Genomic DNA, 26185 nt, shown 5'->3' with positions numbered 1-26185 from the left:
ACATTCGTTCTTCGGGAACAACTATTAAAAATCTGGGGTTTTTTCTTTTAGTTCTTGGGGGGTGGAAATTTAAAAACAAAAATGTACTCATATTCGCTATTCAGTTGGACATTTTTAAGTTTTTAAATTTTTAACCCAAAAATTCATCAAGACCCCAAAGAACTAAAAATAAATTTATTTTGGCTTTTGGCCTAATAGTAAAATATTATGTCTACTATACTAATTCCTTTCGTAAAAACAACATATATTCTTGTTGAAGTAATATCATTTTTTTTGTTTTTCCCCCCCTTTTTTTTTTATTAAAGATCAAAGATAGTTGCAGGCATGAAATTTAATGTTACAATTTTATTTCAAATGGATATATTCTGAATTCAGAAATTAATGGTGAAGAACAAAAATAGAAGAACAAGAAGGCTCAATCAGAAATATCATGGGTCTACCAAAACTAGTCTCCACGGAAACACAGAATTATTCAATCTCAAAATATTTAATTAGCAAAAGACACAACTACTATAATAGGAAGATGTGTGTACGTTTCATAAATATATCTTTAACGGTTAATGAGAGATGCTACGGAAAGAAAACAGGACAGAAGCATTGAGAGAACACATTTCAAAACCCATCCCTTAACTTCGTTCGGCTCGGAATTCATATCCAGCTTTAACACATCTAGCCTGAAAGACCATCTACTTCAACAATACTTTTAACGAGATCTGTTTTTAAACCCAATATAGTATTTCCATCTGGTTTGATGTCTCGAGGATATTTGATGATTTGCTGAGAATAAATGACACGTGAGACACTCTAGCACCCTTTCAACAGAATCTGAACATTTGATTCTTTTGTTTATTACCTAAAACATGTGATAACAATAATGGTTAAATAAAGTCACCAATCGCCATTTGCATTTTGCGGACAATATGAAAATCCATGCTAAAATTTTCTCCAATTAATCATTAAACTTTCAATTAAGAAGACAAAATTAAAATATCAAGAGTAGATAATCTTCTGGCATGGATTCAATCAAATTAAAAACAACCTTTCAAAAGATTTTAGCGAAAATTACAGGTGTTACAGCCTTGTTTTGACCATATCGTCCGCAGAGGATGCCAGTTGCACAAATTTTAAATTTAGCATATCTTTGTAATTACTGAACATAATTACATCATTTTTGGACTGATATTCCCTGTAGTGATAAAACTTTCACAATAACATTGTTTGCAAGGGACGATAAATCCCACAAATGACAATCAGAGACTTTAAATAGAGGCCATATAAAAATGAAATTGAGTTAAAAGCAACAACTGACAATGAATTCACAACAATGACCAAATTTACAAACATGAAATATAGAACTAATGGTTGTTGATAATCAACCATGGGTCGCATCATCTTCAACAAAGTCTTCAGCTTCTTCACGAGATACACACTCTACATGACTAACCTACAAAATACACACAAAAATAATAATAACAGAGAGAGAGAAATGGTGTTTAACGTCCACTTGACTCAAACTAGGTCATTTCGGGACTAACACATGGTTCAATTTTATTTCAATAATTTGCTTACACATAGGAGTCTTTAGCAATGGGAGGAAACGACTCGGAGAAAATCAACGAGGTTGGACAGGCAACCCTACTCCTTGTCACGTACATCTGGGGAATCGAAACCACGCCAGTTGACTCAATGAAAGACCTTATGATATAGCGTGCATGTGCTAACCATTCGCCCAACCCCCAATAATAATAACAAGTGTGGAAGATATTAGCAAAGATTATAGGTGACACTGGCTTGTTTCATCATATCCCGTTTATTTATGTTTGCAGAAAATGCCAAATGTTGACAAATTTTCAATTCATTAAATCTTTGTAAATATTTGAGGGAATTGAATTATTTTTAGACTGATATTCAATTCTCAACATTCGTAAATGCCAAACTTCAGACCTCATTATTGTTGACATGGTAAATAATTTTAAAACCCACGCATGAATTTTCTATCTTTGAATTCTAATTACATGCACTATACAATTTGTACACAGGACATTAGTTATTCTCGTCCAATATAAACAACTAGACACATTCAAGCTTGACCCAACAGCACCGACGAGTGGATTTTAAAACCCTGAAGGTTCTTCTCTGGGGGCTGGGGGGAGCTTCAACCTCCCCAATAATTTGCAAACATGTTGGGTTTTTTTTTAGCTTAGCAGACAGCACCCCCACCCCACCCAATATGAATTTTGTGCTGACAATGCTGGACATCCTAGTTACATGTTCTAACCACTGCCATGTCTGGTCTGGTAATTCTGACATTACATATCTTACCTTGTTTCGGAATTTAACACCATAGAATTTATCAGCATGTTGTAATAATTCAGGTCTAAATGTGGTTGTAATAAATTGAGCATCTTGACATAATTCATGGATCATATCTATAAATATAATAAACATAATATTAATTTATTCTAAATTTCATCTATATGTGCCAGCCATACAATGTTTTGGTTATTTTGAGACAAGCATGGTAATTTTTTTCTAGTATTCCCAACTACTTTCTACTTTCTTCAAATTCAAATGCATGGTTGTACACAGGGCACTCTAGGCTATTCCAATAATAAAATGGACCCTGTCAACTAGAAAGTCTATGTAGTGTGTGATGACCAAGAGTCCCATGTAATGACAATTCGGTATTGGTTGATATGGAACTCAGCAACTGTGTCCCACAGAAAGTTTATGTTTTATGACCAGACCCAACGTAATGACAATTTGGTATTGATCGATATGATCACCAACTTACTACTGTGCCATTACTATTCTAGGCTATTCTAGTAATATAATGGAGCCTTGCAACTTCGTCCCAAAGAAAGTTTATGTAGTGTGCAACAACCCATTGACGGGACCCAACTCAATGACAATTCAGTATTGATCGATATGGTTGCTAGTTTACTGTGTCATTGCTATTCTCATAATAGAACGGGGCGAGGGGTCCCACAGACCTGATGATCTGTTGATGGAACAGGTTAAGCAAATATGATTCTGTAGTATAAATAGAGGTATAAATATATACTGACCAGCAACTGCCTTTCTGTGACTTGAATCTAAAGCTTGATCAATTTCATCAAACAAATAGAAGGGGGCGGGGTCACATTTCTGGATGGCAAATATAAGTGTTAAAGCTACTAGTGATTTCTGTCCTCCTGATAACTGTTGCATGTCTCTCATCTCAGCCTTATTACCAGTAAATGATACCTGTAATATAACAACACAGTTCATTACCATTAAATGATACCTGTAATACAATAACAACTCAGTTTAATACCAGTAAATGATACCTGTAATATGATAATAGCTTTCCTGGAAAATTTGGGTAGAAGATTTTTAGGAGTCATTTCATTTCATATACTTGCAATCTCAGGTGCAGCTTTTCTTAGCTCTCTATGATTTTACTTGATTCAATTAAATCAAAAAAAGTGGATAATCAAGACTCTGCTGTTTATATTAATGATTTTAGTAATGATGACCGAGACTATGCAAAAATTTCACCCGCTTCTTTCTCGGCTCATAGTGGATCAATTTGACTGAAATTTTCAGCAAATTACCTTTACACTATCTAGTTTTTAACTATTATCTTATCTCCCATAATGTATCTTTAATGAACAAATCAATGAATCAAAACAGAGTAAATATGTAAGAAATGTACCTTAATACAGACACCCGTAAACTGTTCAACTAGAGGTATATCTTGTGACGAACCACCTTCATCAGCCTGTAATTATAACATATTATATAACCATCTATAAAAACAATTTGAACCTGGTATATATAACCAGAGCAGAATATAAATATCTATAAAAACATGTTCATTTACACTAGGCCTAGGGCTGTCAGCCCTTTTTTATAGCGCATGTACAGTAATTTTATATCCATCCAATCAGTAAGTTAGAATGTAAATATATACAAGTAATGATTGTGGGAGCGAGTAATAGTTCGCGTCTGGTGGCAAGCCCAGATTTAGGATATAAATATATACAAGTAATGATTGTACATAGTTTGTGTGAGATTAGCGTGGGAGCGAGTAATAGTTCACGTCTGGTGGCAAGCCCAGAGTTAGAAAATATAATTATATACAAATAATGATTGTATATAGTTTATAGTTCGTTCTTTTTGACTAAATCCTTACTGTGCTTTAAAATGACAAGAGAATCATCACTGACAAAAGGAAACTGTGATGCAAAATCCTAAGAAACTTTCCCAGCTAATAAAAGGAATAAGGGACCTCCTGGTTCGTGACTTAGCCACCCTTGGCTCCACCTGGTTAAAGAGGGAGGGCCTTAAGCGGTGGACACACCAGCCGAATCAAACAAGTTTGATATATTCGACCGAAATATATTTGTCTTGTGTGTGCACTTCACCCATGCATTCGCCCAATTGTAAAATTCATGAGACAATCACCACTGATATCGAGAAGCCATGTGATTGTATGAAGATATGGTGATGTATTAACTGGTGAATCGGGGAAGTGTGTCCACTCATTCTGCCCCGATTGAATCGGCCGAATGATTCGGCTAGTGTGTCCACCGCTTGGATCACTGAGCCACTATAAGAAACAATAAGAGTTGGACATCAAAATCTTCATACATGAAGAAATAAGTTACTTACATCATCCATATCTCTTTCTCCCTTTTTAATAACTAATACAGCATGACCTTGTGGGACTAACTTTTTAAAGATTTCTGTGAAATACTTTGACACCTAGTGAAACAAAACAAGATATTTTTAATCAATACACAATAGCACATATTTTATATCAAATGTATTCAAGCTTACAAAGTAAAGGTATATTAGGCAATTTCTAATGCTCAAAAGAGAGAGAGAGAGAGAGAGAAATGGGGTTTAACGTCCACTCGACACAAACAAGGTCATTTCGGGACTAACATATGGTTTAATTTTATTTACATAATTCGCTTGCGCGTAGGGGTCTTTAGCAGTGGGAGGAAACCGGAGGTCCTGGAGAAAACCCACGAGGTTGGACAGGCGACCCTACTCCTTGCCACGTACAACCGGGGATTCGAAACCACGACAGTCAACTCAATGACAGACTTTATGATACAGCGCGCGCACGCTAACCATTCAGCCATCCAACCCCCCAATCCTCAAAAGAGATATGAGACAAAGAGCAGGGTCGCCTTCCTGACCTCTTTGGTTCTTCTGTATCCACCCATATACAGGCAAGCTTATTACTCAAATAAAATTGTACCATGTGTTAAGACTTGAAATCATCTAGTTCGTGTCGCACAATAAAGAACATTTTAATTGTAATTTGAATTCATATTGTTTTCTATCACCTAACATGAAATACAATGGGCTTCATCTATGGTAAAAGATATACTGGACAAGCCAATCAACATACCTGTTTAAATGTTAATTGAATAGCTTCGTATTTTCGCTGATCTAATGCACTCATTAAATCTAGGATAGACTGTAATAAAAAGATATATGAATAGAGGTATAATCATGATCTTATTGGTCCTAGTATTTGAATATGTCATGTGACTGATAAGTCTTGAAATAAGGCACCTGTCGCAGACACTGTGTGTAACAAATTCACACTGCTGGTGCCTGTCGTTTTGTCTGGCTAATATTTAATGTCTGGTCATCAGTGATTCTAATGTCTAGACACAAAGTTTAACTTGTCAGGTACACAGAATAATTATAACCTAAATTGGAAACTAAATGTGAACACTATGCAGAAAAGATGGCTGTAAAAAGCGTTTCTATAGTAACCAAAATAAACTTTTCAACCCAGACTTGACAAAGGAAATTCGCTTGCAAATAGTCTAGAAGCACATGTCTGAATGGTTATTTTTAGTATTAAGCAGAGATGCACAGAAAATTATTCAGTCAATAAATTTAAATGAGGTCTCATGCTCTTGGCTAATGAAAGGACAGAATTCATAAAATATTTATGTTTATGGAGGATTTTGTGACAATGTCTCACCTCATGAGCTCGATCTATTTCTTCTTTTCGTTTCATTAACTTTTCTTTCTGATCTGAGAAATTAACAAACTGATCCAAAGCTTTTTTATTGACATGACTGTATTTCTTTAATTCATGGTTACATTTCTCTAATTGTTTAAATAACTGAAAGAAAAAATAATAATTATGAAAATTACATCATGTCATTAATATAATTACCTCTTTTAATTTACATAATAAAACAATTATTTTTTAAGTTCACAATTTTATATAGCATCCAAATGTATCGAATTCCAACTGAAACTGGATTTTTTACGTGCACACCAATGTGTATAAGGGACCTCGGTTGTTTGTCCCATCCAAACAACTAGACAGCTGTCCTTGTCAGACCCTCTGTCCTGCACCACTGACATGAAGAAAATCACACCAGGATATCCTGATGAACTTTCTCAGCCAACACTGGGTGAGATACCCGCGTCTTCCAGGCTAGCGAGGAAGATTATCTTGTTTTGTTTTCTAAATTGAATGTTAAATATTTCATTTGAGTAAAATTTAACTTGGATATTGTCCAAAAAGTGAAAATGACGATGAGCAGCTGAAATAAGAGCTATGGAAGTTGAAATTTAGACATCAAAAGCTGTGCCAAAACTATCAATGTCTTGTGACTGACAATTAATGATCATTGTTATTTTTGTCCTTTATATCTACCAATAAAATAAAACTTACTGCTTTTACGGACAGATCTTGATATTTTTCAAATGCATCACTTGGTAGTGAACCAAGTTCTCTAATCTTTCTCATACAATCATCTTTCTATAAAAAACATTATAAAATATAGTATAACACAGATAGCTGGCACAGGATAGATAAACCAGCTGGCACATTATTTGAAGAGAAAGTCATGGTTGAAAATCAAAGCAAATCTGCAAAATGTGCTGAGTCCATAAGAATATGTTATTAAATTTATTGTGGGCTTACAATGCAATTTGTGTCTATGATTTAATATTTCCATGTCATAATAACTATGATACTTTTATAAGATTGTTTGCCAAATAGTAATGAAATGAAATATGAAGACAGGCTTACATCAAGCAGTTTGATAAGAGGGTGATTTAGCTGGGAAAACCTACTTTTAAACTAATTCAAACTATCATGTTTTCTTATATGTATACACAAACATGTACACAGGACTTCGATTAACCGTCTTATCTCAACGACCAGATGCTCTTCCTAGCCAGGCTTGCGGTCCTCTACCAGTGATAAGAGAAATCTACACAACAGATCTTGAGGAACTTACTCGTCCAACAGTATCATCAATCTCAGGACCTCTTGGTTAGTGAACTAGCACCTTATTCACTGAGCTCGTGTGGTTCCAAGAGGAATAAAAGAACTGATTGTGCAATATTTACCTTTTTAATTAATAAACTCTGTTTGTTGGTCATCTTTTCTAAATCTTTTGCATCATCATTCAATTTTTCTTGTGCTTCTCTTTCTTGTCCCTATAATAATTATCAAACAAAATAATAACTAAATTCACAATGAAAATTACACTACAACAGCTCAAATTTTCCAGTCAGATTTCTGGAACTTTAATACATTGCAGTTCTTTTAGTCTTATCAAATCAATCATTGGTTTATTTGTAACAATTTTTTCTGTCACTTTGTTAAACCCATGGATCATCATTTGAGGGATTCTGAAACTACAACATCGCAAAAATAGTTTAATTTAGATATGGTGAAATAGAATCCAAGGATATGGCGAAATTGAATCCAAGCGGGGATATTATCTACAATGGATATTTTAGTGTAGATTAGGGCATTAAAAATTTAGTATTGTCAAAAGATGCATGGATCCTGATTGACAACATTAATTTATTTGATGTACTGATATATTATGTACATACCTTCCAATATTCCATATTATTCTGTAATTCTCTTTGTTCTTTATTTAATTTATCTACTTGTTCATCAATATCTATACAAATATAAAATATATAAAATATTTAAACTCAACAGTTTGATTTGTGTACAAAGTTTCATCAAGATATTTTGAACGGTTTATGAGATATGTTCCAGAATAAAAATTGGATTCCAAAAATCCAAATGAGATAATTATCCACGGAAGCACAAAAACTATTAAATCTGCGATTTTTTGAATTAGCTAAAAAAAAGTCACAAGTACTATAATAGATTTGATTGTGTACAAAGTTTCATTAAGATATTTTGAATGGTTTATGAAATATACTCCAGGAACAAAACACCTGTATATGTACTGGCAGCCCCTTAAACATGCATTGTGCAAGAGCTAAATCTGCATATTGTCGTCTTTCTTGAGGCCTGAGATGTTATCTAAATTATTAATTAGACATTATTAAGACCATAATCAACTCTCGATGTCATCGCTAGCCTGCGATATTTATTGGATTAGGATCCGATCTGCTGCTCAGCGGTCAATCATGATAAAATCAAGAAATGGATAATCGAGACTGCTTTTTATCGTACCGACTTTAGTAACAATGATCGAGGCTAGGCCCAATTTTCAATCGCTAAATTCTACGGTACACAGGGCATCAATTTGACTGAAATTTTCAGCAAATTCCCTTCACAGTATTTAGTTTTTAACTATTATAGTAAGAACTGCCAACTATGTATCTAATCTCCCATAATGTATCTTTAAGATTATGACATTAATTGGTCACCTAGATCAAAATAATAACAAGAACACTCATCAACATCCAGCACCCTTGAATACCCCCAAAAAAAGAAAAAAAAAAGGCAAATTTTTTCCATGGAAACACAAAAATCATAAAACAGATTGATATTTTGAACCGATATCAGATAAGCCTACGCTCCAGAAAAAAAAAAACCTTCGGCACAAGATAATGAATCAATAAATGAATATGACTTAATAAATTTGTTTTATTGTTAGGTCTGTTACCTTTCGATTGTTTTTTTAATTCTGCAACTCTTGCATCTACTGTTTGCATCTCAGCATTGTACGTATCTAATCTCTGTGTTCTATCTTCAACAGATACTTCTTGTAGATCAGTCATTATTCTATCTCTCTTTTTCATTAAATTATTATTTAATAAATTCTCTAATTTATTTTTATCCCCCTCCAACTGTAAAACAAATGACAATATGTTATATATCAATTTATTATTAACATGCTAGTTTGCCACTGCTGTGGCTAAATAAAAGTCCTTGATTAATTGACATTAAAATTCAGATGTGACATCATCCTTTAAAGTTGGTGTACCATTATTTCAAAAAATGTACAGGTATACTGTGAAATGTAATTTCGAAGCATTGCCGCTTTGTTAGCCTCAATCAACTCTAATCCTATGCATGTATCCACCTAAATGAGCAGAAATATTGTCTCAGTAATCTGATTTTATTAAATTAATCGGTAATCCACCAGACCTCAAGCCAAACTTGACAATGTCTTCACCCTAAGACACCCTGCTGCTTTAAATACAGGGCATGCCCCATATTTGTTTTGAATAATTATTTATCAGTACTTACTCTGATCCGTTCTTGCCATGCATTTTTATTCTGTATATTCAGTTGTTTAATTTGATCATTAAGATAATCCACTTCTCTCTGATCATCAACACTAAGTTGAGACATTAAATCAGTTCCTAATTCTTCTTTTAATGATATAGCTGATCCTTTCATAGCTTCTAAACTACTCTGTAAACTTACTATACTCTTACCCTGTAAATAATACATCAGTTTTAATCCCTCAACCCTTAACACTGTCAAAAGTGGCAACATTTATATGACCTGTGATGTTAAAATACTAAGTTGGAAATGACATGGGGTTTAGCTTCCTACTTTTCTGAATCATCCAAGATTTTTTGTGTGATGGCACCCTACACCACTGATAGTTAGATGCAGCTGTGTATTTGAACCTGAATCGTTCGGTCGAATCAAAAATGACACTGCAGTGGTAAAATTTTCCATTTAGAATAAAGCATATATGTACAAATTAGTTTCTCTGTGGTTAAACTATTATGAGGTGTCTGATTAGTCAAGAAAAATACTATTTTCAATAAAACTTCAAAATCCAGGTTCTCTTACCTTTCCAGGTTGAATTTTTGAAATTTCTTTTAATTCTTCATTTGCAAGTCTTAAATCAGCTTGCATTTTATCATAAATAACCCTTTAAAAAAGAAAAAGAGATCATTGAAATATTTTCAAGAATAACTGTAAAACAATATCTTGGAGTATTGATACATGAAATTTCAAGTTAAACAGATTCTCCTTAGGACATGAACATTCAAAGCAAATTTAAATTTAACAAATCATCATACGTACCTGTTTTTACTATTTTTTGTTTCTAATTTTTGCATTTCACTGACTAAATTATTTATTTGCCCTTCAAGTTCTTCTAATTTGGTTCTATGTTCCTGATATTCAGCTTCCTGTTTGGTTAACTCGCCTGTCAGTTCTATTTTACCCTTCTGTAAATCTAAACGAGATCTTCGTGTATCGTAGAAACCACCTGTTAACGCACCTCGTCTGCTAACTTGGTCACCTGTCAATCACAAAAAACATGTATTAACAGCAATTTAAAGTAACATAATAGAAAGGAAATGAAGTGGGGTTTAACATAATTTACTGTGCCAAATGAACTAATGGAGACAGAGGTAAGACAGTGACCTATTACGGAAATCTTGCCATGGAGAGCGGCGTTTCAGCCTTCTCTTCATCTTATTCCGACTGGGAAGTTTTTCTAACAGAAATGAGATGGGGTTTAACATATTCCTTTTCTGCACCAACCTGGCTAATGAAGATGGCATTTTGCCCGGAGAGGTGCATTTCCACTTTTGAACTAATTCCAACTAGCAAGTTTGTTTTAACATATACGTACATTATGTAGAGTATTTTGTCGTTTTGTTTGGTTATTGTCAAGCCTTACCATCTAATGTAATACAGAGAGAGAGAGAGAGAGAAATGGGGTTTAACGTCCACTCGACACAAACTAGGTCATTTCGGGACTAACACATGGTTCATTTTTATTTCCATAATTCGCTTGGGCGTAGAGGTCTTTAGCAGTGGTAGGACCCGGAGAAAACCCACGAGGTTGGACAGGTGACCTTACTCCTTGTCACGTACAACCGGGGAATTGAAACCATGCCAGTTGACACAATGACAGACTTTATGATACAGCGAGCATGTGCTCACCATTCAGCCATCCAACCCACCCCCCTAATGTAATACAATCTTTAGGTTATTGTAAAGACTTCCCACCATCTAATGTAATACTATCTTCAGGTTATTTTAAAGACTTACCATCTAATGTAATACAATCTAAGTTTTGTGTTCGAGCTATCTGTGTAGCTACTTCCATACTTCTACATATCAATGTTTTACCAAACACATGTTTAATGGCAGCACTATAGGTATCAGAATAAGTTAATTTTTTTATCATAGGTATGGCATCCTGAAAACATAAAAGAAATATTTAATAGGTAAGGCATCCTGTCAACATAAAAACACAAATATATTAGAGCACGGAGGGAGGTTGTTAGAATTTGTCAACAAAATCAAACATCAACGATATATATTGAAATGGTTTTTGAGATGGTAGAGTCCTACACTGACATCAACTGCTTTTTAGTGGTCATTTATTCTAAAGATCATTATTGTTATGCTATTCGTTTGAATCAACTGAAATGTTCACAATTTGGTTGCCTTTAAATATTTCTAGAAATTATTAATCTATACATCTTCCTTTTATGGTCGATTTTTTTTTTTCCTTGGGGGGTGGGGTGTGGGGCAAATTTTGCCCGTTTCTACATTTTTTTAAAATTAAAATTCCATCTGTCGAGGGTTCTTTTTCTCTTATGTGCACATCAACGTGTACAAGGGACATTGGTTTTTACGTTAATCTCCACAACTACTAGTAGATGTCCTGCATCTCTGGCACTCGTCAGCAACTTTCTTAGCAAATACCAGAAGTAAACACGGGACCTCCAGGTTAGCAAGCCAGTGCCTTAGTCACTGAGCCACTGCTGCTGAAGCATTAAACTAACTTACAGCTGATTGAGGATATGTTGTATCACGAGCATCAAGTCTGTTTAGAGGCATAAAGGTAACTTCTCCTGGTAATTTCATTCTGTTCATCTCTTGTAGAATCTTTGTACCAGTTTTATCAGTATCAACTACATGATGAAATAATCTACAAAATGGCAAAAAATGATAATTAAAGACTCTCATCGTCACTAGAGTCCCTTGTAAACAATAACCAGCGGCTGCCAGGCAGGATACGCCCACATTTTCGAGAGATGGATAGAGAACAAGCTAAAAAGAAAGTGATTTTTCGTACATTCAGGGGCCATAATTCACAAAGTTAATGTCCGATATGCGCGAATATCGAAAGGAACCGAGATCTTTGGGTTATAAACTTATATTTCAAGTTTCAACAAAATCGGATAAAAATTGTGACCTCTATAGGGTCCACAACCTTGATATACCATATTTTTTATGCTATTTGAGAACGAAGTACGGACATTTTGTCTGTCAGTTTTGGGCCGATTTGCACGAAATTCGAACTCAGTCGTCCTTAGGGTGTAACGGTGATATAATAATACGTTTTTTTCAATCGGATAAAAATTATGACGTCTACGGGGTCCACATGCTAAAATCGCGATTTTTCGTACAATCACGGGCCGTAATTCAGGAAGTTATGTTCCGATATGCGCGAATATCGAAATGAACCGAGATCTTTGGGTTATAAACTTACATTTCAAGTTTCATCAAAATAGGATTAAAATTGTGACCTCTATAGGGTCCACAACCTTGATATACCATATTTTTAAGCTATTTGAGAACGAAGGGCGGCCATTTTGTCTGTCCGTTTTGGGCCGATTCTCACGAAATTCGAACTCAACCGTCCTTAGGGTGTAACGGTGTTATAATAATACGTTGTTTTAAATCGGATAAAAATTATGACCTCTATAGGGTCAACAAGCTAAAAACGTGATTTTTCGTACAATCAGGGGCCATAATTCAGGAAGTTACAGTCCGATATGCGCGAATATCAAAAGGAACCACGATGACTGGGTTATAAACTTACATTTCAAGTTTCAAAAAAATCAGATAAAAATTGTGACCTCTATAGGGTCCACAACCTTGATATACCATATTTTTACGCTATTTGAGAACGAGGGGCGGCCATTTTGTCTGTCAGTTTTGGGCCGATTTTCACGAAATTCGAACTCAGTCATCTTTTGAGTGTAACGGTGATATAATAATACGCTTTTTTAAATCGGATAAAAATTATGACCTCTATAGGGTCCACAAGCTAAAAATGCAATTTCTTGTACAATCAGGGGCCATAATTCACAAAGTTACGGTCCGATATGCGCAAATATTGAAAGGAACCGATATACATTTCAAGTTTAAAATAAATCGGATAAAAATTGTGACCTCTACAGTGTTCACAAGCTAAAAAAGTGATTTTTCGTACAATCAGGGGCCATAATCCATGAAGTTACAGTCCGATACATGCCAATATCGAAAGGAACCAAGATCTTAGGGTGATAAACCTATATTTCAAGTTTCATTGAAATCGGATAAAAATTGTGACCTGTAGACTGTTCACAATCAATTGTGGACGGACAGGGGCGACGACAATATACGTCCACATGAAAATGTGGGCGTATAATATTGTGAAAGTTGAATCTCAATGTTCGAATCTGTTCAGTATTTACTCAGATATAATGAATTGAAGATTTGTCAAGATTCAGCATCCTCTGCAATCCAGTGCCACCTATATGTATTGGCTTAAATCTTTTGATCTGCCTCTTTTTATTCAGGGGATTACCTACCGTTGATATTTCAAGTTTGAAATAAGGTACTAATCACAGACATTGTCAGACACAATCCCTCTTAACATTATGTCTGGCACAGAATTGTTCTTTATCAGTGTCTTAATGATATCTATAATAAAATGTCTGGCACGAAGTTCATTAGTGTCTACAATTTTGTTGGGTAAAATTGAAATAAAATGGGGTTTAACATCCTACCTACTATTCTTCTCCGACTGGGCTAATGGAGACGAGTGTACACCATACCCTGTGATATGAGGGAAATTTTGCCTGGACAGTGGCACTATAGCCTACTCTTATATCGAATTCCGACTGCCAGGGGATCTTTTATGTGCATACCAATGTGTACCTCTTTTTTTTTGTGTCCCATCCTAACGACTAGACAGCTGTCCATGTCAGGCCCTTCTAGTCCTGCACCATCAATGCCGGAAAATCCTGATGATCTCCTGATATTTTGATTTTGTTTTCTTAATTGAAATAATGTTAAATAATGAATCCGAGTACATTTTAGCGTGGATTAACCATGGAAATTTTCCAGAAAAAAAAGCCATCCCATAAACAAACTGATATTATACCTGGTTCCTGCTGTTACTTCAACACAGGTAAAAAAGGTTTTTTCACAATCAAATGTTTCTATAAGAATACCATGGTAACCATTGACAACATCCATTCTACCTTGTTCTTTTAATTCTTGTAGAACTTTATTTACACTGTCAATACCATTTAATAAAGACTGAAATAGAAACAAAGAGTAGTAGTAGTAGTAAAAGATGGAGATTGAACATCTGCTATCACAGAAGTCATATCACAGACAATGTTATGGTATCACACCATGACAGACAGACGTACGGACTAATTTTGATTAGAAATCCATGCAATAAATGAAATCAAATGGGGTTTAACATTCTATCTTTCTGCACCCACTAGGCAGTGTGCAATGAGGGAAATTTTGCCCGGGCAGAAGTCATATGGCCTACTTTTAATTCAAATTCCAACAGTAAAAGATTCTTTTAAGTGATCGCCAACATGTACAAAGGACCTCGTTTTTTGGGACCATCTGAATGACTAAATGTAGTTCCTGCATCACTGACATAAGGGAACCATGACAAAAAATCCAGAGGAACTTTCACAGCCAACATATTGATCGAATCAGGGATTTCCTGGTTAGAGAACCAGCACCTTACATACTTAGCCACCGCGGCCCCCTAAATCACTCATGTAGAAATAATTACCTTTCCTGTAAGGGATCGTAACCCTTGTTCCTTTTTACTCAATTCTTCGCGTGTTGCTTGTAAGGTCTGTTGAAGAGCATTTTCTTGACGCCATAAAGAACTGAAATACAAAATTAAATCAAAATGTCTTGTGAGTCTCTAATTGATAGACAAGCACTTGTTAGTATGATAGATGTAAATGATGTGGGATTTGATTTAAAGAAATTGGGACTTTTACATTAAAGGATGTGGGATTTGGAATAATAGGAGAGGGCTTTGAATGAACACAAAGGGGATATTTGGGACATGAAAGTCCATAATCCCACGAAACGTGACAATCTTTAAAAAAAACAACATGAATTTAGGTAGGCAACGCTAATCATGGGTAAAAGAAAGTTTAGGATTGAGCAAACAAATGCATTGATGACCAGCCTAAATGATGAATGCACTGCTTTGAATCTTAAATCCTACTGGGATAGAGAAATACACTACATATATAGCAGACTGATTCTGATATTTTTCATGTAATATCAATCAGATCATCATTTCTTCTAGAGGTATTAAATTTTATCATATTTTCCACATAACATCTATTAAATCATATCTTTTAGAAGTATGAGATTTTATCATATTTTCATGTAATATCAATTAGATCATCTTTTCTTTTAGAGGTATTACATTTTATCATATTTTCATGTAACATCTATTAGATCATTTCTTTTATAGGTAATAAATTTTATCATATTTTCATGTAACATCTATTAGATCATTTCTTTTATAGGTAATAAATTTTATCATATTTTTCATGTAACATCTATCAGATCACTTTTTTTACAACCAATCCTACCTTCGTTCATTCTGTAATGAGTCTTTCTGTGTTTTCATTTCATTAAAGTTTTTATTATTTTGATCTATTATGGTTTTGTGTTGTTCTATTTTGTCTGTAATATCCTGTAAAATACAAAGAAATCAACATGTTATAATCATATTGAAATGGACTCCATTCATCTGTCCATCCTTTCCGGAGCACATCTCGTAAATCTATCAATTAAATGCATCGGGGTTAAAGGAGCTAAATCGCTAATATTTGGGACCTTGAAATTGACACAAATGGGTTGGAACGCATATAATAATGTAATATGAATGTATATAAACAGATTTACATTCAATCATTCCTGTTTTTACTGTAATTTCTAATCAGTTATGTTCGGCGAAATGAATGGTAATCTCTAGCTGTCTGGTTATGCCAGTCTACATCGGTAGTATAGAATAAGACGTCACTGTTTGACACGTGTGGGATATGTCAAGCCTCGTTGACATATCCAGCATGTACACAGATCCAAATGAATGACTAAACGCTGCTCCTTGCCAGTCACGGCAAACAAATCAAGATATCTTTATGAAACTTTTTACACACATAGTAGTTATAGTAGTTGTGGCTTTTGAGAATTTTGCTAATTGGACTGTTGGAAATTGAGAGATTCAAAGCAGTAAAAGGGCAGTTCAAGAATATAAGTAATACTTACAGCTATTTGTGTATTTAACATTTCTACTTTCTGTTCTGAACTTGTTGTATCTTCCGTTAATCTGTTGATCTGAAAGTCATAAACACAAAGTTTTATTGATAAATTCAAAACACCAATTAGAATTAAATGCAAGATAGAAAATAGACACTAATATTTCACAAAAAAATACATTTTAGTAATAACAATGCACTAAAAATGTAGAATATGTTTGCTTGAAAACGTTGAGAGAATACTCTCCAAAACGTAAATAAATCAGTAATTGTTCTGCCATAAGTATGTGTTATAGTTTATTGCTCTATCCAGTTACTAAATGCCTCTAAAATATCACTATTTTAATACTTGATTATACATCCATATCATCAATTTTTTTATTTTTTGGGGGACAATTTCAGATTTCTACAATTTGTGAACCTTTCAAAATCAACAACAATTTTCCATAATAGTTGATATTTTTGAAATATGACATATTTCCCTTTCACCTTTCAGAGTCAAAAAATAATTAAATTCCATTAGTTTTACCTGACAGCGCATAAAGAATACCCCAAAATTATGTCAAATAGCCATGCAAAATTATTCTAATTCGAAGAATTGTGCAAGCATTACAAGTTACCTGTTCTTCTTTATCTTTAATAGCTTTATTCAAGGATTTTAATTCTTTTTTAATCCAGTTATCCCGATCATTAGTAGATTGAAACTGATTTCCTCGACCTTGTTTAGCATATAATTCTTTACGTCTCTGTTCAGCTAATCCTAATCTGTAAACATAAAACAGATCTATCATCAACTATCTTTACGTTAACACAATACCTTAAGTCATTTTGAGACAAACATATGGACTGCTGAAGTGTTAACAACTATTTTTTTTAAAGATACAGTATGTAAGATTTAGAGAAAAGAACTGGTAAGTTTTGCTATAATAGTTCAAAAATAGATAATGCAAAATCTACTTAAAATCGGAGCCATCCGATGACATCGTTAGTTGATTATGGTCTTGTCATGTTAATTAATGTCTAATTAATACTTTATATAACATTTAAGGCTTAAAGAAAGATCTGTAATAGACAGATTTAGCTCTTGAATAATGCCTCTATTGTGAAGGGTTCTTTTCTGTGCATGCCAATACCTATATGAGTGAACCACAGTATCTGTCTCATCTGACCAGGTTAGTGTGAGCACCATACTCGCCGATAAGCCATTGGTATTGTCCCCAGTTACTAAGTTTGGTGTAAGTTTCTGTATTGTAAATAAAAAAGTACTTACTGTTGTGCAGCACTTTCTTCTTTATCTCTCTGACTTTCATATAGAGGTACAATAGCTTCTAACTGTTCCTGAGTTTTATTTATTTTATCATTAACTTTCTGAAGTTCTAATTCGGCTTTTTTCTACAAAATAAATACAAGATTTAAATAATCATTCGAAACGTCACTCAGTAATAAACAGTAAGGTAAATGTATTTCATAGAATTGTGTCCTGTGAATTACTAGTGCAATTATTAAATGGCATTAAAACAATGAAAGATTATGGGTGATCTGTTCTGTGTACATAAATTCAGTTTTAAGTATGAAACAATTAATTGTATCATTTGTACGACAAAGACAAGAAAACCCTGGGCAAAACATGACTCAGTAATAAACAGTAATTGATCTCCTTCATGTTCCATTTACTAACAAGCACTATACAAAAGTTCGATCGAACCAGATCGAACCCAAATTTTATAAACTTAAACTTATTCCAAAGAATTGTGACCTGTGTATTTCTGGTTCAGTTTCTATATTTAACATATTGATCGTACCCTGGTATTTTGATTTCCTTCCATTTCATCTTGTATATCCTTCATATTTAATTCTAGTTTCGCTTTACGTTTTGTTAAATCTTGATTCTCTCCACTCAAACCATCTTTTTCTTCTAACATAGCCTGCATTCTAGCCTTTAATTCTTTTAAATCTTTGTTGATACTCTAGAGAATAAATAAAACTTTCTATATAGAGAATTTTCTACAAGCAGGATGCTATATGATGTTACAAACCAGTATATATAAGTCATTTGCATTTTTTGGACAATGTAAAAATTTTCACGGCTAAACCCATGCTAAAATGTACTCAAATTGATTTTTCAACATTGAATTAATTGGATACAATCGGATTAAAAAGAAGCCCACGGAAAGATTTGAGCCTATAGATCATCTGCATTGGAATAGTGAACGAAATTGATCCATTTTTGGACTGCTATTTCTCTTATAGATTCAACATTCACAATATTGTAAGTGATATAAAATCCCTCTAAGGACTATCAGAGACATTACAATTAATTATTGGCGGTGAGATAATGCATATCTCTATTTTTTTCATTGTTTTAGCAATTAATATCTTTTATGTCCCTCACCTTGACTTTATCATTGGCTTCTTGTTGGGAATCTCTTAATTTAGTTGTAGTTGCTCCACTGTTGTCACGTTTTTCTTGAAGCTAAACATAGAAAACATGTATATTATAATTCAACAATATATTTTACATATCAAAAAATCAACAAATTGCAAAGATAACTATAATATTCTTGATATGTACATGGATAACTTCACAAACTGTTTTATCAATATTCAAATTTCTAATGGAGATCAATAACTTCAGATACTGTTTTATCATATATTCAAATTTCTAATGTAGAGATCCAATTTGACAAACTGTTTTATTAATATTCAAATTTCTAATGTAGATCGATAACTTTACATACTGTTTTATTAACATTCAAATTTCTAATGTTATCTCTTTGAGCATTTGTAGTTAATGTCTGTACTTACCTCTTCTAACTTTCGTCTGGTGTCTCGTAATTCATTATCATGTATAGTATAATCAAGTGACCTACAAATATTAACGTAGTTATTTTAAATAATGTATGTCTGGTATTTCATCATAAAAGAAGATCAATGTGTCGTATTTATTTAGGGATGATATTTCTTATTGGTTTAAAAGAATAACTTTTCTAGTGACATTCAATTACTTTTTTGAATTGTCAAATATCATCTCACAGTCTCACATAACTTTTGGTCTCCGAAGGAATTGTCAGTAAGCAGAAATTTGTCCGTGTATCTGTTATCACTCGTCATTTCAGTCAGTTATATCGAAGGATAACTCTTGTTTTCCTTTTGTGTTCATTATTATCACATATGCATACATGTCAACCTGAGGAGATTGAAAATCAGAATGCCTTGTATTGAGGCTGGAGCGAGGACCGCAGATCCAAGTGAGCACTGGAGGCGCCGCAGGCTTGAAGGGCGTGGGGTTTGGGGCCCACCTAAGGGCCCCAAGAAAATTTTGAGAAATTAGCAGCTCTTTAAAGCAGTACCTTGTATTATTGGATAAAAACAGCTGGTGATTTAGGTCCATGCATCCGAGTTTTTTTTTACCTATTTATATACGAAAGTATGCATATATGCTTTTGGTCATTTACACGTAGGCATGACCTAAATTTGTTGTTAAGTGAAGATTTTTCGTAAGAGGCTTTTAGGTTTGAGCAGTTCAAGTGTTTTTTAGTTTCAAAATGTTCGTAATACCACCATAAGCAACACATCAATCACTCCTACAGACTAAACTAAATGCGAATTCGTCGCCTCTACGCGAGGACGTAATGGTTCCTGGAAATTCTTTGCCGTAAGTTTCCCGGTATTTCTGTCTGACATTTGTTTTGGAGGCCATTCTGTTTGTCTTGACGACCGACACAGAAGTAGAAGTCGTAAATTATTTATACTGGGTTTTATTTATAATTGTAATCTTTTTTTTTCACACATGGAAAACAGCTTGAAAACATTTTTTATCAAGTCAGAAGGAAATATGGCTAAGGAAGAAGCAACAACGTTACTGGCAACTAACGGTAAACCCGTCGTGTACTGTACAAGTGTATACAAGAATGGCTCCGCGTAGCAAATAATATCCGCGAAGTATGCAAATTAGGCACGGCCTATGACGAAATAACCACATGACATTTTAATCTCGATTAGTCCAGACATATTAGCTTATTCCATTTTATATCAATAATAATCGAGAAAACTGGAGACATGTTTTCGGCTATTTCCGTCGTTTTACCGCAAATTATGCAAATTAGACACGGCAAATGACAGACATAATAGCTTATTCCATTTTATATTAATAATAATAAGGAAAACATGACACATGTTCTCGACTATTTTCGTTGTTTTACCGACTCGTACTACGATAAACAGTATCGCCATCAGATTCACAACAAACAGCGAGAATGCCGAGACAGTCGTCAATGTGAAAATAAAACGAGAGGGATTTTATCAATCAAAAAGGTCAGGAATGAAATATAATAAATTTCTTCCAATAAATTTTAAAAAACGAAATTATAAAGAGTAAAATCGGAATTCAGAATTAGACTCAGAAATTCGGAATGATTCCGACAAAATCGGAATAGTTGGCATGTATGACATGTGTGATAATAACTGACAGCAATATTGTCCTTTAAAGTGGTGATTAACAACATAGTTTACCTTCTCATTCTATCCCACTTCTGATATTCTTTTAATTCTTCTTTTTCACCTTCTAATGTATCAAGTCTTTCTTCAATATACTTTAATAAATCATTAATCTTTTCTCTCTTACCCTCTGTCAAATAAAACAAGTGTTACATCAGATTTTACTTTCAGTTTCGTTGTCCAAATCTTTTGCATTGTCATTACAAATAATAAGAGAAATTAGGTCATTTTGGGACTAACAAAATATATATCTTATTTCAATAATTTGATTGCATGTAGGGGTCTTTAGCAGTGAGAGAAATCCGGGGGACTCAGGAAGGCATACAAGATATAATTTATTTCAATAATTTGATTGCGAGTAGGGGTCTTTAGCAGTGAGATGAAACCGGAGGATTCAGAAAGCCCACCAGGTATAGGCACAACAAAGATAACAACCCCCCATACCTCACCCATCGCGTACCAGTGTGAGATTGAAACATCACTTCTTGCTTCAATAACAGACCTTAGGATCAAAAGTCTACGCATTGGATCATTCGACCACCCAACTCAAAAATAATATGTTTTTGTTTAATTGTATACCTCATCCAACTGGTAGCCATTTACAAATGAACTCAACGCATAAAGGCATGCCCAGGGACCAGAGAGAGAGAGAGAGAGAGAGAGAGAGAGAGAGAATGGGGTTTAACGTCCACTCGATACAAACTAGGTCGGGACTAACATATGGTTTAATTTGATTTCAATAATTTGCTTGCGCAAAGGGGTCTTTAGCAGTGGTAGGAAACCGGAGGACCAAGAGAAAACCCACGAGGTTTGACAGGCGACCCTACTCCTTGTCATGTACAACCGAGGATTCGAAACTACGCCAGTTGACTCAATGACTGGCCTTATGATACAGCGCGCACGTGCTAAACATTCGGCCACCCAAAACACCCAAGATTTTAAGTAACAGCCATGGTTGAAATGCAAAGCACATCTGCAAAATGTGCTCAGTCCATAAGAATAAAGTATTTATTGGGCCTATGATTTTATATTTCCTTCTCATAATACTTTTATAAGATAGTTTGCCGAATACTAATGAAATGAAATATGAAGACATATTTACCTGTTTCTACTAGAATTGATTTACTTTCCTCTTTCCTTTCATCATAAACTTTTGTCCCAGCTACTTCCCTTAATAACTTCAATCTTTGTGAATCTGGGGCTGTAGCCATTTGATTAATCTAAAATACATGATGAATATTAATTATTATTTAATACATCAAAAATACATGATAAATATTAACTATTACTTTATACAACAGAAATATACCACCTACAATTACTATATACAGCCTAAAACACAGGAGGTGCTCGATTAAACATTCCAGAATTGCATCAGTCGAGTAATCAGGAGAATTTCAGGCGACAAGAAATGTGCAAACTGAATATTAAACTATTACTACCAATAACAAAAGCTGACACATGACGATTCTGCTCGCACCACATCTGTCTTCGAGAATGACAGAACTGTTATAAGACTTGACTGCAATTCTTTCAATTCGAATGAGTGCTTTTTTTTTTTTTCAAACACCATCAATATGTTCATTTTCTCCTCACTAGAACAAAATAAGATACCAACTTAAATTCTTACTTTTCCCTGTTTTACAATGTAGTATGGATTACTTCTAGAGAAACCAGCACTTTCTAGTAAATTCATGACATCAGTTTTACTGTAAATAGAAAATCATACATAAATATTCAATAAGCTGATATCAACTTCATACTGGGGTGATTAACAAACTCTTGTCCATCTTCATTAGCCCTAACGGCGCAGAACAGCAGGACGTTAAACCCCATTTCAACTCAATAATCTCTTGAATTAGGAGATCAAGAAGGGTACTGTTTATTTACAATTTAATATATTGATCAGATCTCGGACACAAAGGGAAACAGTATTTCTCTCCAATTGCAGATCGAGACTTGACTTATTCCAATCTTCAGTTTCAGTGTGTAATTGTAGTTCTTATTTATGTGAGCGATGATAGCACTATTTGTAATCTATGACAATTTGAACAGATTAAATGTCTTTGATTTAGGTCATAATATTGAATAAGATTGATTTAATGTGTTATGTCAATACTCATGGGGCATTTATACAATTAAATGTTTGTTTACGAATGATTTTCCAGAAATCAACTTGCTTACCAATTTTAGTTTCAATTATGGTTTACTGTGTATACAGCGGAACACAAAATCAATTTTATAGCTACATTGGCTTTATCAATAGACATCAAATTCTCCACCATTACAAATTTTCATTGTCATCGCACCCCACAAAACAAATCTAATCAATTTGATCGTTTTCTATTACCTAAACCAAAGGGATGGAGCCATATTAATTAGCGAATTTACTTACGTGACCATTTTTTTATCCAAAAAATATTGATCCTTCTTTGAACCAATGACTCTTCTTAGGACAACTTCATCTTTATCAATCTATGCAATATAATAAATTAGGTTATACATTTCTTAAAAATAAATCAAGACAGGCTTACATTTAAAATACGATCTACTTTTAAGTGCACAATTTAACTGGTTTGATGAATGAGTATGAGTTGCAGTCATTCTATTTTTTTCATACTTTGTGATGATAAAACATTGATGAATGAGAATAAAAAACAGCTGATCCGAAGTCAATGAATATGGCTAAAGTTTCTGGTAATGTCAGTTACAAGACTGACGAACAGATCTAAACATGTGAGTAACCCGAAATTTGATAAAAAATATTTCTTTTTAGGTTACCAAATAAGAAAAACAAGGAAGGATATAATGCACTTACTGGTATTCGGTTATCAGAATTGTCAAATATTATTTCAACAAAAGCTGATATAACTCTTGGTCCAGTTCCTTCATGAAGTAAAGCTTGACGTTGTTCGGGTCTCATGTGACTGAATTCATCTGACAATACAAACTGAATAGCTAAAAAAAAAAAAAAAAAAATTATAATTATCAAAAGATATGTTTAATAATATAATTAATATTCAATTCAATATTTTAAAGATTTACTCTTCACCATTTTATTCTTTTTTCTAGAATCATTTCAGTAAATGTGTGTCAAAGAACATTTAATTTATTACAAGTGGTTGACATTTCAATAACTGATCAGTCAAATGAAGTTTTATGACATGTAAGCATTAAATGGGCTACATAGTGCCAAAATAATCTGTCAAATAACATAACCAGAGCTAGGTGATAGCTGGAACTAGAAATAATCCACAGCACAGCTAATTAAATGCAAAAGGCAGAAATATTAGCTATGTTATCTAAATCACAATAATCTTTAAACATAAATCTAAAAGGGTATATCATACCATAGAAGAAATTACTCTTTCCAGATCCATTTCTACCAACTGAATAATAGAATGAAGAAAAAAACAAGATATTAGATTACAATTGTATTAAAACATTGAATCAAAGAGTTAAATTAAAGACATGTACCGGTAATTATCATATTAACCTTCATTTAAAGATACATTATGGGAGATTTGATAACAAGTTGGCAGTTCTCACTATAATAATTAAAAACTAGATAACGTAAAGGAAATTTGCTGAAAATTTCATTCAAATTGATCCACTATGAACCGAGAACTAAGCTAATGAAATTTCTGCTTAGCCTCGGTCATCATTACTAAAGTCAGTACGTTAGACAGCATAGTCTCGATTATCCATTTAATCGTTTAATCGAGAAGGAAAGTTATGCAGTAAATCGGATCACAATCCACTTAAGATCGCAGGCTAGCGATGCCATCTAGAGTTGATTATGGTCTGGATAAGTTAATTAATGTCTAATTAATAATCTAGATAACATTTCAGGCCTAAAGAAAGACCTGCAATAGACAGATTTAGCTCTTGCAAAATGCATGTTTAATTGTGATGTCCTAACAATTCAAATTTTTCCACATTAAATAATACTTGTGATAACTTTCTGAGCAAACATAGATTTTACGTTTCATTTCAGTGTTTTAATGAATTTTATTACATATAATAGGCCCTAATTACCGATGACATTGTGCTTGGAGCTGAAGGGTTCTATAATCGTCTGATCTCTGTAACTTCGAAACCCTTGAATAATCATCTGAAATATAGAAAACTAGTAATTAAAATATATGTTCTAATTATGTATATATTAAGCAGGCCGATCAGTAACACATGTAATCTTGTAGGCTCCAAAGCACAGGTGCAGATGCTATAGAAGTAAAACAGTATAGTTGGGCATTGAACTGCACATACCGTACAATGTATGCTACAAATATTATACAAAAAATAGCTGGTATAGAAACATTTTTGGATAATGATATGGGAGAGCAACAGCATGCAGCTGAGACATTGTGAGACAGCGACATTGTCCAGCAAGGCTGTGCCAAAATTGACGCAAACCAAATCGTCGACACTAACCTGCAACACCACCTTATACTTATAATATCATACTTTTTCTTCATATCAAAGTATTTACGCGCATCTGTCTATCATTTCAATCTATTCTATCAATCATTTTTAGATTCTCTAAACGATTGATCTGGAAATGAATAGAATAACTCTTTTCATTTCCAGGTCTGCTGATTTGTTTTGATTTCAAGTTCACTTTTTTGCAGAAATTGGCACCCAATTTCGTATGATTCCGAAACGATATGGTATGCATTCCCTGTATAAATACCGGTCGGTGGCGTAGCCTACCTGTTTGATATACATGGTGGATGTTTAATGATGTTTCTCATCAATTATTTTGATAATTGGAAAACAAAAGGAAATCTTGATATCCTAAATCACAAATGGCGGCAAATTGTCAGCGGGTCGCTTGTGTATCCTAAATAAACAAACATATTAATTGATGTTAATGCTTACTATTTGTCACTATTGCTTATCAAATATATCATATAATATCCTGAAAATGGATATGCGGTTGTTATTATATCTTCAATTAATGTATTTTCACTGTTTACTAATATTGTTTTTGATATAAGCGATGTATTTGTCGAGCGCCACCTATAGCTACAAAGGTGAATATTAAAGGGGAATAATTTGCAAACATTGATAATTCTGGTCAATGGGAGACAAATCTATTTCAAAATTACAAGAAAACGGGATTAACCCGTCTTCTTTCAACCTGTCT

The 26185-nt window shown here is 33.7% G+C and overlaps 1 protein-coding gene across 1 annotated transcript; it reads right to left on the bottom strand.

Moving 5' to 3' along the window:
- Positions 1 to 330: 330 nt before the first annotated feature.
- Positions 331 to 25873, bottom strand: LOC126814662 (structural maintenance of chromosomes protein 3). Its single transcript, XM_050539966.2, has 33 exons — positions 25750 to 25873; positions 25075 to 25150; positions 24387 to 24425; positions 23855 to 23994; positions 23432 to 23511; positions 22667 to 22745; positions 22139 to 22256; positions 21052 to 21166; positions 19345 to 19405; positions 18932 to 19012; positions 18342 to 18506; positions 17810 to 17931; positions 17160 to 17304; positions 16550 to 16618; positions 15871 to 15974; positions 15045 to 15144; positions 14388 to 14545; positions 12020 to 12161; positions 11273 to 11423; positions 10295 to 10514; positions 10058 to 10139; positions 9500 to 9691; positions 8913 to 9096; positions 7879 to 7949; positions 7384 to 7473; positions 6701 to 6787; positions 5996 to 6139; positions 5408 to 5476; positions 4657 to 4749; positions 3698 to 3763; positions 3069 to 3246; positions 2323 to 2429; positions 331 to 1444 (listed from the first exon to the last, which is right to left on the bottom strand). The coding sequence occupies exons 1-33, from the start codon at positions 25762 to 25764 to the stop codon at positions 1373 to 1375; spliced, it is 3615 nt and encodes a 1204-aa protein (XP_050395923.1). The 5' UTR covers positions 25765 to 25873; the 3' UTR covers positions 331 to 1372.
- Between the last annotated feature and the right edge of the window lie 312 nt (positions 25874 to 26185).

Source organism: Patella vulgata, chromosome 3 (assembly GCF_932274485.2).
Source record: "Patella vulgata chromosome 3, xgPatVulg1.2, whole genome shotgun sequence".
Lineage (NCBI taxonomy): Eukaryota > Metazoa > Mollusca > Gastropoda > Patellidae > Patella > Patella vulgata.
Note: the sequence above shows the minus strand (reverse complement) of the source record. Positions and strands in the feature narration are given on the sequence as shown.

Coding starts and splice junctions, on each gene's coding strand:
- LOC126814662 (XM_050539966.2), bottom strand. Junction 14,546..15,044: donor TACGATCCCTTACAGGAAAG/GTAATTATTTCT, acceptor TTTCTATTTCAG/TCTTTATTAAATGGTATTGA. Junction 7,474..7,878: donor ATAATATGGAATATTGGAAG/GTATGTACATAA, acceptor TAATTATTATAG/GGACAAGAAAGAGAAGCACA.